The 17,479-nt window shown below is 36.1% G+C and overlaps 1 protein-coding gene across 1 annotated transcript; it reads right to left on the bottom strand.

The window, feature by feature from the left end:
* Positions 1-10,790: 10,790 nt before the first annotated feature.
* LOC136203347 (gamma-glutamyl peptidase 5-like) lies at positions 10,791-12,835 on the bottom strand. Its single transcript, XM_065994475.1, has 2 exons — positions 12,459-12,835; positions 10,791-11,531 (listed from the first exon to the last, which is right to left on the bottom strand). Exons 1-2 carry the CDS (start codon positions 12,792-12,794, stop codon positions 11,067-11,069), a joined length of 801 nt encoding a protein of 266 aa, XP_065850547.1. The 5' UTR covers positions 12,795-12,835; the 3' UTR covers positions 10,791-11,066.
* Between the last annotated feature and the right edge of the window lie 4,644 nt (positions 12,836-17,479).

The following is a 17,479-nucleotide window of genomic DNA, read 5'->3' as shown; positions in this document are numbered from 1 at the left end:
CTTCACCATGACAACAGATCTGAGAGAGAGAAGCCAGATCTGAAAAAGAGAAGATAGATCTAAAAGAGAGAGAAAGATCTAAAAGAGAATAGATCTCAAAACTCTCAATCTTCATAAAAATTCTTCACCATGACAACAGATCTGAGAGGATCAACATATTCATTTCAAATACACTAATATTTTTATGCCTATACATATTAATATAAAAAAATATTAATTGTTCTTTTAAAATTTTATTTCCATTTTTTCTTTGTTTTCTAATACGAATTTTTTATATTAATATTAACATTATTTTGAATCTTAATAATTTTGTAATATTTTTTTTAGGGATAAAGGTCAAATTTGACTCTAACCTTTTTGAGAATTCTAAATTTGGTTTTAATGTACGTAATAGTACAAATTTAACACTAACATGTTCAAATAACATCAGTTTTGCCCCTACATAACCGAATATTTAAAAATGTTGGTTTGACCGTTATTTAACCGTGACATCATATCTTCCAAACATTAATTATATATATAGAATTTAGTGTGTTACTCTTCTTATCTTTTCTCCTCCCCTTTCTTTTGTTTGTTCTCATTCCTCTTCTCTTGTTCAAACACTCACTTTTCTTTTATTTATATATATATTGTGGGTTTGTCAGTTCTTGGGCCATGGGTGCTCACCCCATCCAAGTTCTGTCTCGTCCCAATTTCTATAAAAAAAATGTAGTTACAAAAAAAACATTATATATATATATATATATATATATCTTCTCTTTTAGATCTTTCTCTCTCTTTTAGATCTATCTTCTCTTTTTCAGATCTGTCTTCTCTCTCTCAGATCTGTTGTCATGGTGAAGAATTTTTATGAAGATGGAGAATTTTAAGATCTATCTTCTCTCTCCCAGATCTATTTCTCTCTTTTAGATCTTTTTTCTCTCTTTTAGATCTATCCTCTCTCTCTCAGATCTATTTCTCTCTTTTATATCTTTTTCTCTCTTTTAGATCTCTCTCTCTCTCTCTCGGCTAGGGTTCATGGTAAAGCGTGTTAGGGATATATCTAGGGAGAGGGGGGCTGTGGCCGGCGAGGGGGGTCGGATCTGGAGGGGATTTGCGGCAAGGAAGGGGGCGGCGGCCTGGTGGTTTGGGGCGAGAAGGGTGAGGTAGGTTTTGTTGGCGGCGAGCGTGCACCTGGTGTAGATCGGGGTGGGGCGCTTGGCGGGGTGGAGGCAGGGGAATCCAGGGGCGTCGGTAGGGATCTCGTGGGCATGGATGGTGCGTCGGCAGGGTTCTCGCGGGCGTCGTCCGTGCGGTTGGGGACGAATCTTTGCGATCCACAGGCGGCAGATTCGGTAAGGTTGTCGCGGCTGGGTGCGGATCAATGGGAGATACGGGCGGCTGGGTTTTCTGATGCCGGGGGTAAGGCTCCCCCAATCTCGGGGGGAGAAGTGGGGCGGGGGGTGCCTGGCGCAGGGCTATGCGCCGATAGTGCCGGGCATTGCCCAGGCGCTGCCGTCTCCTCGGTCGGGCAGTGGGCTGGGGCTGTCGACACAGTGCCTTGCACGGGATCCTCTCCTCCGGGGTGTGAGGGGCAGGCAGGGGCTACGACGGGGAGGCAGGCTGCCTCGGGTCTAGATGTTTCTAATAATTCAGGAAGGGTGGGTGTTGTAGGAGTAGCTCATGGGAAGACGGTCTCCCCCAGACCTAGGGTTCAGATGAGCGAGATTGGTAAAAACTTTTGGAAGGACACGGTCATGGGGGTGGCTGAGGAAGAGCCGGTTTTAGAGGAAGTTTTAATGGTGGGAGATTCTGATGATATGTTCTCGGATTCTGATGAGGAAGATAATGGCCAGAAGGATCCTCTCTGTCCGGTCATTAGACTTTCCGCTGCAGAGAAGCGTGAGCTTAGAGAGAAGTGGAAGGTGTCTTTGATTGTTACTGTCCTTGGTAAGCGAATTAGTTTTAACTATTTTGCCCAAAGAATACAAGCGCAGTGGGCAAGGAAAGGTAAAGTCAGTATTACTGACCTGGAAAATGACTACTATGTCATTAAATTTACCAGGGTTGAGGATTATAATTCGGTTATCAAGGGAGGCCCATATATCATTTCCAATCATGTTTTGGCCTTAAGGCCTTGGGTTCCTAATTTTAATCCTCACGACTGTTCGGTTAACAGGATCTTGACTTGGGTAAGATTCCCGGGCCTTCCCATTGAGTACTACAGTGAAAACTTTCTGAGTAAAATAGGAGGTTTGGTTGGTAAGGTCCACCATATGGACAAGACTACAATTGGGGCCATTAGGGGTAAGTTTGCTAGGGTATGTATAGATGTTGATCTGGCTAAACCTTTACTTTCAAAGTTCTGTGTTCAGGATAAAGTGTTCTTTATTGAGTATGAAGGTTTACATAACATCTGTTATGATTGTGGCATGTATGGTCATTCTCAGGAGGGTTTCCCTAAAAGGGAGAGGGTTGTTATAGAGAGGGTTGAGAGTAGTGTGCGGATTACTGGAGGGAACCAGGGGTATGAAGGGAACTTTGGTCCCTGGATGGTGGCAAAGAGGCCCGCTAGACGTAGGAATCAACCTACAGTGGTTCACAATCGTCCTCCTGATATCAACACAAATTCTAAGTCCCTTTCTCCTAAAGCTACTGTTATTCTAAATGTCAAGGAGAAGCCTATCCTCAAAGCTAGAAAGGAGGCTGGGGTTTCTTCAGTAGCCTTGCCTGGGTCCAGATTTGGAGCCCTGGTGATTGAGGAAGTTCAAGAGTCGGGCCAAGATGAGAATCATATGGATGAGAGTATTCCAGGATTGGAGTCTGTAGATCCAGTCGAGAAGGTGGTTGAATCTGTGAACCCGCTTTTTGTCTCTAAGGATGAAGCCTAGGGGGGGACCCTGACCCTTGCAGCTAGAAGGATGAAGAAATCAAATGAGGTTAGTATTCCTGTTCCTGGTATTGATCCTGGGATTGGGAAATCTATGGGAGTTAACAAAACTAATATGAAAAAGCTTAAAGGAAAACAAAAAAGTGGCCTTAACACTTTGGCGTTTCCAGATAAGAGGGGGCCTGGGGGTACCTCGGTAAGGCTCTCAGGAGCCCTTAGTAAATACCTGGCTTAGGGTAGGGGTGTGGTCAGTTGTCCTCCTTTCTATGGATTTGTTATTTTGGAATGTTAGGGGTGCGGCTAGCAAGGCTACCCGTATCCATATTAATGATCTTATTAAGCAGTTTAATCCATCTTGTTTTGCTCTTTTGGAAACTAAGATTAGTGGTGAGAAAGCAGATGAGGTGGTTAAGAAGTTTAAGAACTGGCACTGTGTTAGATCGGAGGCAACTGGCCGGGCTGGGGGGATTTGGCTTTTTTGGAGGCCAGATCGGATTCATTTTGATATTCTTAGCATGGATAAGCAGTTCATTCATTGTAAAGTGAGTATTTCCGGCAATACTCCCTTTTTTATTACCCTTGTGTATGCTGACCCTATCTTGTCTAATCAAAAACGGCTCTGGGAGGTTCTCTATTCTATGAGTGTCAGCATTTTGGAGCCCTGGTTTGTGTCGGGTGACTTTAATGATATCGTCTTTATGAGTGATCAGAGAGGGGGATCCAATCATTATGTTAATCGCTGTCTGCATCACAAGAATAGTATGGATTTATGTGGGCTTTCCGATCTGGGGGCTTCTGGTCATAAATTCACTTGGAAGCGTAATAATACTTTTGTTCGATTGGACAAAGTCTACGCTAATGTTTTAGCTCTAACTTCCTTCCCCGAGTGCTCTGTGTTGAACCTCCCGTTCCGTCATTCGGATCATTGTCCTATTTTGTTTAGACTTTTGAGAGGTAAGCATCCTAGGGGTAAGAGACCGTTCCGGTATCAGTTGGCTTGGGAGTCCCATCCTAAGTTTAAAGAGTTCGTTCATGAGAGTTGGAGACCTCATTCGTATGTACTGCAAGCTGCTGAAGGGTTCAGGAATAAGGTGCAGGGGTGGAATAGGAATGTGTTTGGGCATATTATCAGAAGGAAAAACAAGTTATTAAAGAGGATGGAGGGCATTCAACGCAGGTTGGAGGGGAGGTTTGATCATAGCCTTGAGGGCCTCCTCAGAACCCTTCAGAAGGAGCTGGAGGCTGTGCTTAGGCAGGAGGAGTTCCTTTGGTTCCAGAAGTCTCAGAAGTCCTGGATTAGAGATGGGGATCGTAATACCAAATACTTCCATCTCTCTACCCTGATCAGAAGGCAGAGAAATAGAATTGAGGCCATTAAGGATTCTAATGGTGATTGGGTTTATGAAGATGAGGTTATTCGGAACTTAGCCCTGGATTTCTACAAAGAGCTATTCAAAGAGGAACCTGTTCTTTTAGAGAGGGCTCACTCTATTGCTACATTTCCTTTAATCAGTGAGGATTGTAGTCAGGAGGCCTTTCAACCTATTTCCCGAAAAGAGATTGACCAAGCTATCTTCAGCATTGGGGCTTCTAAAGCTCCTGGGATTGATGGTCTTCCGGCGGGCTTTTACCATAAGCATTGGGATGTCGTGAAGGAAGGCATCTATAATTTTGTCTTGGGGGTGTTCAGTGGTTCGAAGGATATTGAGCTGGTTAATAGAACCCTCCTAGTTCTGATTCCTAAGATTGATAAGCCTTCTTCCTTTTTGCATATGAGACCTATCAGTCTTTGTAATGTTCTTTACAAAACTGTTACAAAGATTGTGGCTAATAGAATCCGTGGCATTCTTCCTGCGATCATTTGTCAGAATCAGGGTAGCTTTGTGCCTGGTAGACAAATGATGGATAATGTGGTGATCGCGCAAGAGATGGTCCACACGATGAAGATTAGGAAGGGGAGGAAAGGCATTGTGTCTCTGAAGCTGGATTTAGAGAAGGCCTGTGATCGAATTAATTGGGATTTCTTGATGGAGAGCCTTGAGAGAGCTAGAATCTCGGACAGCTGGAGAAGTTTAATTAAGGTATGTATTTCTTCTCCTGTGTTTCAAGTTATGGTCAATGGGGATATGTCGGAGGAATTTTCCCCGGGCAGAGGAATCCTTCAGGGGGATCCTATGAGCCCTTTCCTTTTTGTTATTGCTATGGAGAGGCTCTCTCACCTGATTCAGGATGCGATTGATAATGGGAGTTTCCACCCTGTGGCGATCAACAGCTTCTGTCCCTAGGTGACTCACTTATTCTTTGCAGATGATGTCCTTATCTTTCTTGAGGGTAATGAGGAGCAGTTGAGAGTCATTATGGATATTCTGGATTGTTTTTGTTCGGCCTCTGGGCAGAAGCTTAATATCCAGAAATCTAGGATGATGTGCTCTAAGAATATGAATCAGAGAGTCTGTAAGAGATTAAGTGATCTCTCAGGTATTCCTCTTACTGATTCTCTTGGGAAGTATCTGGGCGTTCCCCTCCACAGTGAGCGTGTGTCTAAAGGCTCCTTCAAAGAGACTTTGGATAAAGCTAATTCGAAGTGTGCCACTTGGAAAGCCAAGACTCTGTCTCTCGTTGGCCGCCTCACGTTAATTCAATCTGTTAATTGTGCTGCTCCCAATCACATCATGTAGGCTTGTAAGCTTCCAGATCCTGTGCTTAATGATCTTGACAAGATTAACCGTAGGTTCCTGTGGGGGGAAGCTGCGGAGGGCAGGAAGATCCATCTTGTGCCTTGGAGTGAGGTTTGCCAGCCTAAAGATTCTGGGGGTCTGGGTATTAGGAAAGCAAAGGACAATAATAAAGTTTTATTAATGAAACTCCTTTGGCGTATGTGGCGAAATCCCTCCTCTCTTTGGGTTCGCCTCCTTTGTGGTAAGTATCGGAAAGACAAAATCTTCGGGGGCCCGAAAGAGAGAGTTGATAATTGTTCCTTCCTCTGGAAAGGACTTAGTGCTGTGTTTGATGAGTTCTGCTCGGGAGTTGGCCTGGAGGTGGGGAATGGTAAGTCCATTAGTTTCTGGTTTGATAACTGGATTGGGGATAAACCGTTAATTGAGGTGTGTTCTTCCCCCCCGCCTAGTGATATACGCAACTGGAGGATTGCCGATGTGGTTGACTCGGGAGGGAACTGGATCTGGTCAAAGTTTGATACTTTCTTTAGCCTTGAGACTCTCCTTAGAATGCGGGGAGTGAAGGTGAGTAATCAAGAGGAAGACTTGGATAGGCACTGTTGGGCGCTGACTAACAATGGAGTTTATTCTTGCAAATCGGCCTTTGAAGCTTTCTCTCTCTTTAGATCTGATCCTCCCTCGGATGTGTGGAAGTCGATTTGGACCCTTAAAGTTCCTTTCCGTATTAGGAGTTTCCTGTGGCTGGGCGTTAAGGACAGGCTTCTTACTAATTCGGATAGGCACAGAAGGCACTTGGCTGATTCTGGAGCTTGCAGTAGATGCAGAGGCCATGTTGAGACTTTGTGCCATGCTCTTAGAGATTGCTCTAATAGTAAAGAGGTTTGGAGGAAAATTCTCCCACACCATATTTTCTCTTCCTTCATGGCACATTCTGAGGTCGACTGGTTCTCTGATGGTGTTAGAGGAAAGTTGCTTCCATACATGGAGCATGGTGACATTTTCTTTGCTATTATCTGTCACCAAGTTTGGAAATTGAGAAACGAGGAGATTTTTGGAGATAAAACTGTTTTTATGACAAACTTAGCTGATTTCTTCTCGAAAAAACTTTTCTCTATTATCGATAGTTTCAAAGGAGAGTCCCTTGCCAGAGCCTCTCAGTGTTGTGATGTCCATCTCGTGGGATGGAGCAGGCCAACAAAGGGGGTTGTGAAGCTGAATACTGATGGTTCCTGCCTCAGTAACGGTAAGATTGCGGCTGAAGGTGTGCTTAGAGATGCAGGGGGCGCCTGGCTTTCTGGGTTCTCCCAGAATTTAGGGTTGGGTTCTTCCTTTTCTGCGGAGCTCTGGGCTATTCTTACTGGAATCAATCTTGCTAAAAGGCTGGGTGTTAAGAGGCTCTCTGTGGAGTCTGATAATTTGGAAGCAATCAAAATGATTTCTGAGAATCATTCTATGGGTCTTAACAGTCGCAACCTCATCAAAGCTATTATAAGGCTTTGCTCCTCCTTTGAGTTCGTAGAGTTCAGACACATTTTTAGAGAGCAGCATCGTGTTGCTGATCGCTTGGCGGCGGCGGGCCATGAAGGGACGTTAGGCGTTACTACCCTTCCTGTTTCCCCTAGTTTCATCTCTCATCTTCTCTTAGAAGATAGGATTGGGGTTAGCTTCCCTAGGCTAATTCCTGGGTAGTTTGTTGTTGTTCGTTTTTCTTTTCCTTTTCTACCAAAAAAAAATTATATATATAGAATTTAGTGTGTTACAAGTAAAGATTTATTGTTACAAATTCATTTATCCATATGTGATAATTTTATAAAAATTGTCACAAAATTTATTTTTGTGATAATTAAAAAATTATTATCATAAATAATATGCCTTTTGTTACAACAATTTATATGACAATTAAATAGTTGTCACATAAACAAGGATTTCTTGTAGTGGTAATATCCTACAAATTATTGTTATATAATTAATTTGGATTATAATTAAATATGGATGTATTAGATTAGAATTATTTTTTGATGAAAAACTTCATTGAATTACAAAGGACGCTCAATACAAACAATATCTCAAATATAAACTGGGGCAATCATCCGTAAAAACAATCATGGAAGGTAAATCTTGTGCCCCAATTTGCTAGTAAATATGCTACATTATTTCTTGTTCTACGAATAAATAAAAACTGACATGAAAAAAAAGTCTGCTTAACATTCTTACCTATCATTTCTCTATGAAGATGCTCTTAAGTTTTATAAAATTAAGAGCATCTTCATAGAGAAATGATAGGTAAGAATGTGGACGTGAACCACTAATGAGTCGATTAACGACAACCTCAACATTCGGCTCTAATATTATTAGGTTGAAACAGCAGTCCTGAGCGAATTTTAGGCCTTTGATAACAGCAAGAGGTTCAGATTCTTCAATCGTTTCACATGAGGCAAGAGGAATACCAGTTGTCGCCATAATTTGTCCTGCAAAGTCTCAAGCAATAATTCTCACACAACATCTCTCCCCATTCAATCTCCATCCTGCATACAATTAATTTTAATAGTCCCAAATGGTGGTGCAATCCATTTATCAAACGTATTTGTCTGTTGTGCCGCTATGGTATTTCTGTCTGCTGAACCCGTATAGCCATATCACTTATTCCATTCTTCCACAAAATTTAGAATTTTGTCTCTGATAATTGTCTGCGTAAAGTGGACTCCCTCGTGAATAAATCGGTTCCTACAGTACCAGATCCACCATAACGTCACAACAAAAAGTTGTTGCTCAGACGTGGACACGTTTTGCAAGACATCTGTTATCCAATTTTGCACTGTACTGAAAACTCTTTTTTCCGCTCGATGAGACGTGATTTTAGTTTTCTAGATTTCGATCGCGTTTGGACATCGCAGAAAAATATGCTCTTCATCCTTAAGATAATATCCACAAATTTGACACGAAGTATCAAGATTGATACCTCGTCGTTGCAGATTACTCAAACATGGCAAGACAATGCATTATTTTCCAAATAAAATGCTGAATTTTAGCAGGGACATTCAATTGCCAAACCAATTTCCACCAATCGTTATTACTAGTAGATGACGCTTCCAGAGATGACTAATGGTGTTGCTGCTCCTTTAAATAGTAGCAAGATTTAACAGAAAATATACTCAATTTTTTCCTATCCCAGTATTTATCGTCAGCAGGTAGTCTGAAGCTTATCTTAATTTTTAGGACATCTTTTGCTTCATCCTCAACAAAATGTTCATGAATGAAATCTCGATTCCACTCTCTTTCTGGTACTTTGATCAATTCACTTACCATAATGGGCCGGTTACTCGTTAGAACCGTCAGTGGGCGTTTGGCATTTAGTCCAGGTACCCAACAGTCCTTCCAGATTTGGACTTGTTGGCCATTATCGATTTTCCATGACATCTCGACCTCAAAAACTTTCCATGCTTCCCAAATTCCCCTCTAAAAAAAGCTAGGGTTATTGACACTAGTAGCATTTAGAAAGTTGGTATTCGGGTAATATTTGGCTGCAATAACTCTAGAATACAATGAGTCAGGGGTTTTGCATAATCACTAACTCTATTTTGCAAGCATGGCCAAGTTGAAAAATCCTAACCACCGGTATCCCAACCCTCCTTCCTCATTTGATTTGCATATTGCTTCCCATGCCAACCATTACACCGGACGTTTATCCGTCGTCCCCTTCCACCAAAATTTACAGATAAGGCCCTAGATTTCCCTACATAAAGAATCGGGCAATAGAAAATATGACATCACATACTGGGGGATAGATTGCAACACTACCTTAATTAGTGCTTCATGTCCTCCTACTGATAAATTTTTCTCTTCCCATCCTTGAACTCTCTTATGTATACTTTCTTTTATTGATGAAAAAATCTATTTCTTAGATCTCCCTATTATTGTAGACAGCCCCAGGTATCTCGGAAATGCTCTAGTTTCACGCACCTGTATCACGGAAGCCAATTCAACTTTTCGTGTCGTTTGAACCCTGCAATAAAGAAAATCTCAGATTTGGCAAAATTGACTGATTGCCTCGAGGCAGTCTCATATTGAATAAGGATATCCTTTAGTTTTTGCAGTTCTTGTAGTGTCGCCTTACCAAATATCATAGAATCGTCAGCAAAAAATAAATGAGAGATTTCGGGACTGTGATTACTTACTTTAATTCCATATAGTACATTTTCACAGATTGCTTTTCTGATATTGGCTGATAACACTTATGCATATAGTAAAAACAAGTAAGGAGATATGGGATCACCCTGCTAAAGCCCTCTTTCAGGTTTAACTAACCCTCTTAGTTGTCTATTTATCAAAAAAGACATTGATACTGATGAAATACACATCATAATAATTTTTGTAATCTGCACAGGAAAATTCATTCGATCCATAACCCCTAACAAAAAATTCCATTCAATAAGCTTTGCTCATATCTAATTTCAATGCAAAATATCCCTATTTACCCTTAAGTCTCGTCTTCATACTATGAAATGCTTCAAAAGCAATAATTGCATCCTTAGTAATCAATCTACCAGGGACGAAAGCAGACTGTGCATCATGTATAAGATCCTGTAATACAGGTTTTAGACGATTCGCAAGCACTTTCGAAGTTATTTTATATAAGACATTACAAACTGCAATTGGTCGGAGATCCTTTACCTTGTTGACTGGAGATCTCAAGATCTAGGTTCAAAGGGACAACCTAATACATAAACCTTGTGTCTTCATTGTGGGGGTTAAACCCATGTTCATTCCTATGATGTAAATAGTGACATAAAAATGAGAAAAATGTTAAGCTATATGCTTTTAATGATACATTGTGCCTCAATATTCTGAGCAAATAAATCACTTATGTGTGAATGAAGTGAGGTCACTTCAAATGAGACTAATTGGCTTAGTTCTTTGAAACTCTTACATAACCAAAATATGTTCATTGACCATAACGAACATAACCATGAGAACCAATATCGGGTTACGTTGGTATCTGTGTGGGGTATATCATCGTTTACACAAATGGCAGAATAGTTCAAGGACATCACGTCTACTAGTCAGCCAATAAAGTAAATATACTTGGCGGGTCAAGACCTCAAAACTTGTCATATTGAAATCAACTATGATTCGTTATTCTTCCTCTAAAGAAAAAAAAAAGTGGAATGGTTTTCAATCTAAATTAAGAAAAGCATTTCATAGAAAAAACAAATAAATGGAAGTTTTTTCCTAGAAAAATAATTGTACATTTTACACCGTTAGCAAAATAAAAAATTCAATCAACAATATTACACTAATGTGATACATTAACTTCATTGATATGATAGGTTAACTTTTTTACTTTTGCAGAGTGTTGCACATGAAATGATCCACTTTTAGTAACACAATATATATTGAATTGGTAACTGTCAAATTTTAATTAGTAAAAAGTAACAACTAATCGTCGTTAAACTTTCATTTTTTTTAACGGTAACGCATGAAATCTTTTGCAATAATAAAGAGTGAATGTCCACTAACAACTAAACGTATATTCTAGCTTTTAGAAAGTTCTTGCAAATCCTCCCCCAAGATTTCCTATCAGGTTCAGCAAATTGGAGTCCAAACTTAGCATTTTGAGCAAACTCAAAATCAATGGAATTGTTGTTGAGGAGACGGTCAATGAGGTTAAAAAGGATGTCTTTAGTGTACTCAGGATGTCCTTGAATCCCCAAAATATGGTCTCCAATATTGAACACTTCAACTCCTGTTTTGTCTGAATATGCAATCACTTCAGCTCCTAATGGAACTTCCCAAACTTCATCTTGATGACATTCTATTATTGATAATGAAGTTTCTGATGGAATTATTTCACTCAAATTCAAATTATTGTTTAGGAAGAAACTACTACTTGTTGACAAATCCTTCACTAATCTCACTTTCCTTAATCCAACATCCCATCCTGTGTATGCTTTTCTCACCTTTCCTCCCAATGCTCTGCATAATACCTGCATTTCATTTCAACATTAATATTAAAGTATTCGTTAGCTCTCGGAATTTGATTCAAAACCCTTTTCGGAGAGTGAAGGAAAAGAAGAGGGGTTGTTATAGAAATGACAATTATTGGGTTAGTATCATTTTCGTGTCAAATAAGTCAATCCTAATTCATTTCGAACAAATTTGTAGCATAATTGTTTCAATCTAATTTTATTACATTTATTAATTAAACCGACATATAAACACATAGGAGAATAGAATAATAATTTTAAATATTCGTGTCACTATCGAATTAACAGGTAAACCTTAATTCAACCTAAAAATTTGCGTGTTAATTTTGTATCAACTAACAAATGATTCATTCCTACTAAGAGTAAATTCAAACACTATAATTATGTATCATGCAATTGGTTGTGTAAAATTTTCATCCCTGGTTTGTTATCGGTAAAATGTAGAAGAATGATCGGTAGAATTAGAATTTAGAATAAAGTTTTAGTATTATTATTTTTTCCAATAAATGAAAATCAATATAAAAAGGAATAAAAAATAGTGAAAACTTCTATTTAGTCTTATTTCCTTTACAAGTTTAATAGCATGTTAACTAAAATGCAAAAAAAAAAAAAAAAAAAAAAACTTCAATTAATAAAGTCATATTTAGAGTGTAAAACTATAATTTAAGAAATTATGTTATTATAGATCAAAAAAATTCAACTAATATTCTTCACTAATACACTCTACTAATCAATCAATGTCACTCGTATCATATCTATTTATTTTTTCACACTAATTATCTCCCACGTAATGGTAATGCATTCCTCTTTTGATTAGCGGAGCGTATTACTTTGAAAATATAGTAGAAGTTTTCAATAATTTCTAAGACAATAGTTAATTAAGTTTAAAATAAAAAGTTAGAAAATAATAAAAATTGAATGAATTACCTGATGGCCAAAGCAAATTCCAAGAACTTTTTTGTGCATAGCATCCAAAGTTTGCAAAAGGAAACAAAGTTTGAGGATCCAAAAGTCATTACCATAAGCATCAAAAGGACTGCCACTAACAACAAAACCATCGTAGAGATGAAGTTGATTCATATCTGGAAATTCTCCATCAACAACCCTAAACAAATCCCATCTTTCACCTTCTTCCCCAAAAGCTTCAATAAATACATTGAAATAACCTCCATAAACTTCCTTTACATAATCTGAATCTTTTGCTGCTAATAATAGAGCATATCTTTTCTCTTCTCCATTAACCTTGTTCATCTTCAACTCCATTTTTACAATTTTTGGAACAAAAATGAATCGATTTTGGATGTGGGAAATTAGTAAAGAGAATTTGAGTTTATATAGAAGGTGGGTTTGGTATTTTGGATTCCAAATTCGGATGCTCTTCTTTTTATAATTATAAAAAACAAAAATTAGGAAACAATTTATTAATCTATCAACTGTGTGTTTTTTACTGTGAACATGTTGTTGTTAAGTAGATAGAGTGAGCTATCAACTGTTACCATTCTCACGTTTTATTTGTTTGCTTTAACCTTTATTCAACCCTAATTTATTCCTTTTAAATTGATACCTTTATTTTTAAAAACAAAAATAAATATATATTCTCTTAACTTTTTAATATTTTATTTTAGGATAAACAATTTATATTAGTCCTTCCTTACTACATATACTTATACATATTAATCTACAACAATTTTTCTTTTAAATTTTTTATTTCCATTTTTTCTTTGTTTTTTAATACAATTTTTTATATTAATATTAACATTATTTTGAATCGTGATGATTTTGCAATATTTGTTTTAGGGATGAACCAAACATTTTCTAAGAAGTTTAAATTTGACTGTAACGTACGAAATGGTACAAATCTAACCTTGGCATTTTTAAACAATGTCAGTTTTATTAGTATTTCTAAGCAACATCGGTTTTACCCCTACATAACTGATAATTTGAAAATGTTGGTTTGACTGTTATTTAATTGTGACATCATATTTTCCAAAGATTAATTATATATAAGATATTTAGTGTGTTACTAACATCATTATAAAAAAAAACATATTAAAATGCTAATAAAAAAGTGTCAAGGTGTCTAAAATAATGTATAAAATTGTTTAAATTTATCGACAAACTTGTTTGGAATGTTCGATATAACTGTCAAACCGGTCTGTTCAAAATTTTCATTATATAAGTGTAACATCCTAAAAATTAGTGCATATAATTAATTAAAAATAAATATAACATCCTACAGATTATGGTTATATTAAGAGGAAATTACATGTAACATCATCTTTGAATTTTGTTTTACAATTATGAAGGTAGTTTTCTATCTTTTATCAAAACCTTATACTATTTTTATTTTACTTTTGTCAATTTAAGTGGTTATTAAGCAGTTAAGAAAAATTTTAGTTTCATCTTCTTTTAATTAAGAATGGTAATTATCCAAATTTTGGACCCTGCCAATTTTTTGGAAAGTTTTTTCCATCCCGGGAGTTGATTGACAAAATTTGTTTCATGATTAGTGAAAGTCAAGAGTGGATTATCCCCTGTTTTCTCTATAGATTTCTGACTAGATGTGATTTCCTTTTGCTATTGCTGAGTTTTTTGAATTTTACGTGTTTTGTTCAAGGTCCATCCTCACTGCACCAATGGTAACAGTGTATCTGAATTTGATATTGAGTGTCTGAAGCTCCTGTCATATCTTCTGAAGTTTAACCTGTAAAAGAGAACAGGAGGTCAGAGAAGGGTCGGAGTCCAACGAACTCACTATGATGCCTAAGTCAGTAGGTGCTGGAGGGGTTTGAGGAGTAAGGAGTAGTGGTGAGATATTAGTGTTAATATACCCTTTGGTGCAGGGCCGTCTTAAACTTTTTGGGGCCCCTGTGCTAAATTTTTCTTAAACCCTTACTAATTACAGTAAAACCTCGATAAATGCATATCCTTGGGACCGGAAAAAAATATTCATTAAGCGAGATTATTTATTTATCGATAAATGAATAAATTATTCATTTATCGATAAATCAATATTTATTATTTTATAGATAATTTTTCATTGTAAAATGCATACATTGTATATGGTAAGAAAAATCAAAAGACGTCAATTAAAGTATTACTTGAATCTAGAGACGTTTAATTTTTTTAGTGAAACTTAATGCATTTAAAACTAAGTTCATTCTTTTCAACTCCAATGGCTTCCCATCGTTTGAAATGAGTAAAGAAATCAACTTTAACTGACAAAATGAGGAGTGCAATTTGTGAGCATAAGAAATGACTTCTAGTTGATTGATTGAAAGGTTTTATTATATTTTTATTAATTATATGTATGTAATTTAATAATTATTAATTTATATTTTTATTGGACCCTTAAGGATTTAAATATTTTTATTACTTAATGCATTTAGTGTGGTTATTACTTTAGTCCATTGGCCCAAGTCGGGACTGAAAGAATTTATTATATAAACGAGGTTATTACTTTATTGAACATTCATTTATCGAGGTTTAACTGTAATAGAATTTTGTATTAAGGTTGTAAATTTTGAATGGTTGAATATCTAAATCACATACGCACTCAATGTAATGAAAAAGTGTAAATAAATCTTATTACATTATATTATTATTTTATTATTTTAAGCTAATATCTATATTCGACTAAGCACATTTTAAATTTTGGGACCCTTATAATTTTGAGGCCCTGTGCGTTAGCACTCCTTGCACGCCCTCATCTACTCCCCTGCTTTGGTGTGACCATACTTGTCTATTTATAAGGTTTGGGGTCATCCTCTCTTCTTCTAGGAATCTCTTTTGTATTATCACTCCTTCTATTAGGAGTTTGGCTTCGGGAGAAGTCCTCCATGATATGAAGTCTCTAACCTAGCCGCATAAGGGTTTCTTTTAATGGGAAACGTTCCATGGAAGTTTTCGGTAGATCTGAATGCCCGTTTTTTGACACATGATGTCTGGTCTAAGGGTCTTTCAAATGCTACATGTCTTGATTCAATTCATATGATATTAATTGCAGAGTTGTTGTTGAAAATAATATTTGATGTAACCTTAATTCTTAAACTATATGGTTTTAAGGTAATTTAAGTATTGTTTAGTTAAGAAAGAGAATGTGATTGTTTAGAGAAGAAACTCTGATAATGGTAATTTGAAAAATCATAAAATGTGTGTTTCATGGTTCTAAACAATTTTAGTTCTTAGACTTTTCTGTTTTGAGGTCGTGGTTATTTTAATAGGTTGTTTACTTTTACAATGAACTTTTATATTAGTACATGACAAAGTTTAGAGACTTTTATGTTCAATTTCAAAATTAAATGATTATAAAGAAAATAAAAATAATAAATTGTTTGCTTTTACAAAAAACTTTTATATCAGTAAAGGATAAAGTTTAGAGACTTTTATGTTCAATTTTAAAATTAAATGACTATAAAGAAAATAAAAATAAAACTAAAGGGTTATGGGTCTAATTTATACAGAAATTTAGTGGGTGTTTGTTTCAGATTTTCAAAATAACGTTTAGCATTCATTCTAAACTGCAAGAAATATGGTAGTGCTTTTAGTTTTTTTATATAAAAGCAGCATTTTAGAGCTTTTCATGAACAAATATTTGTATTTATTTGATGCTAATAAAAGTATTCTTCTTATTTCTACAAATTACATTTCGTTTTTAACATTATTCATATCTCTATAACATTCTTGCCGAAAATGCAAGGTTTTACTCCGTTCAATAAATGGTTATTTTGAATTTTATTTAGATTATTTTTATTAATTTATATATTACAAATTTTTTATAATTTATTTATTGATTAATTTAAAATATGTCTATTTTAAACATTTTACATTCTAATAGCAACAGTTAATCACAATTTTACCAAACACTAATAATTAGTCAGCTAATAACAAACAGGTAATTGTAACATCTAACTGTAACAATAACCGCGATTGATTCACAGTTGAACCAAACATGGCTTTAAAAAAAATTCTCCTATTATTTGTACAAAATATACAAATACTGTACATCTACTATTGATTCATTGTAATGTGTCTGTTTCTATTGCCACGTTTTATTTATTTATTTTGATAATTATGGATCAATTATTGGCATTGAATCGACTTTTGATCTTTGACGTTCTACAGTGAAAAACAAAATTCACATGCCTCCTACTGTTCTTTAAATTTATTTTATGATTGACCTTTTCATATTTTTCTTTATCATATTAAATTCTTCTTAATTCTTCTCAAAAACAAATTGTTGATTAATTAAAATCATATACATTATGCTCTTAATGAATAAAATAATTAACTATGTGAATATTAAAATCGGCTATTAATGAAATGTACACAAATCCTTGATCAGTGATTCTGTTATGAATTCGATTTTTATTTAAATTTTTTGTCGAGTTTGGGTGGCATGCATTGTTAGGATGATTCGGTCTACTGACGTGGATAAATAAAAATAAGAGTTTATTGACTATGATAGATAGAAAGTAAAAAGTAAAAAGAAATTACAGAAATCCATTTCCAGTAGGTTCTTCCAAGCGCGATCTTCTCTTCTTTCATTTTGCGATTTTCAGCATTAGAATCGTCAAATCGATCTTCTCTTTTCTCAAACTCGATGAAAAAGTTAAATGAGGACCGGATCCATAACAAAATCAATGATCAAGAGCTCAATGTGGAAAAATAATTGATCATAGGCTTGATCTTTAAAACATGTGAAGTTTAATGGCTTAATTATGTTTTTTGTCTTCTTAGTATGAGTTTTATGATTGATAATATTCTTTTTTCTCTCTCTTATTTTCCAATCACTATAAAAGATGTTCGGCGAGCGTACAGAGTAATGACACCATATTCTCGATCCTCACATCAAACCATTTCAAGTGAGACTAATTTTGATTTTTTTATCGTTAAGGTTTCAATCAAGTTACATGTGAATTGGAGGTTTTTGATGATTTGTGATTTTA

This window comes from Euphorbia lathyris, chromosome 8, assembly GCF_963576675.1.
Source record: "Euphorbia lathyris chromosome 8, ddEupLath1.1, whole genome shotgun sequence".
Taxonomy (NCBI): domain Eukaryota; kingdom Viridiplantae; phylum Streptophyta; class Magnoliopsida; order Malpighiales; family Euphorbiaceae; genus Euphorbia; species Euphorbia lathyris.
Note: the sequence above shows the minus strand (reverse complement) of the source record. Positions and strands in the feature narration are given on the sequence as shown.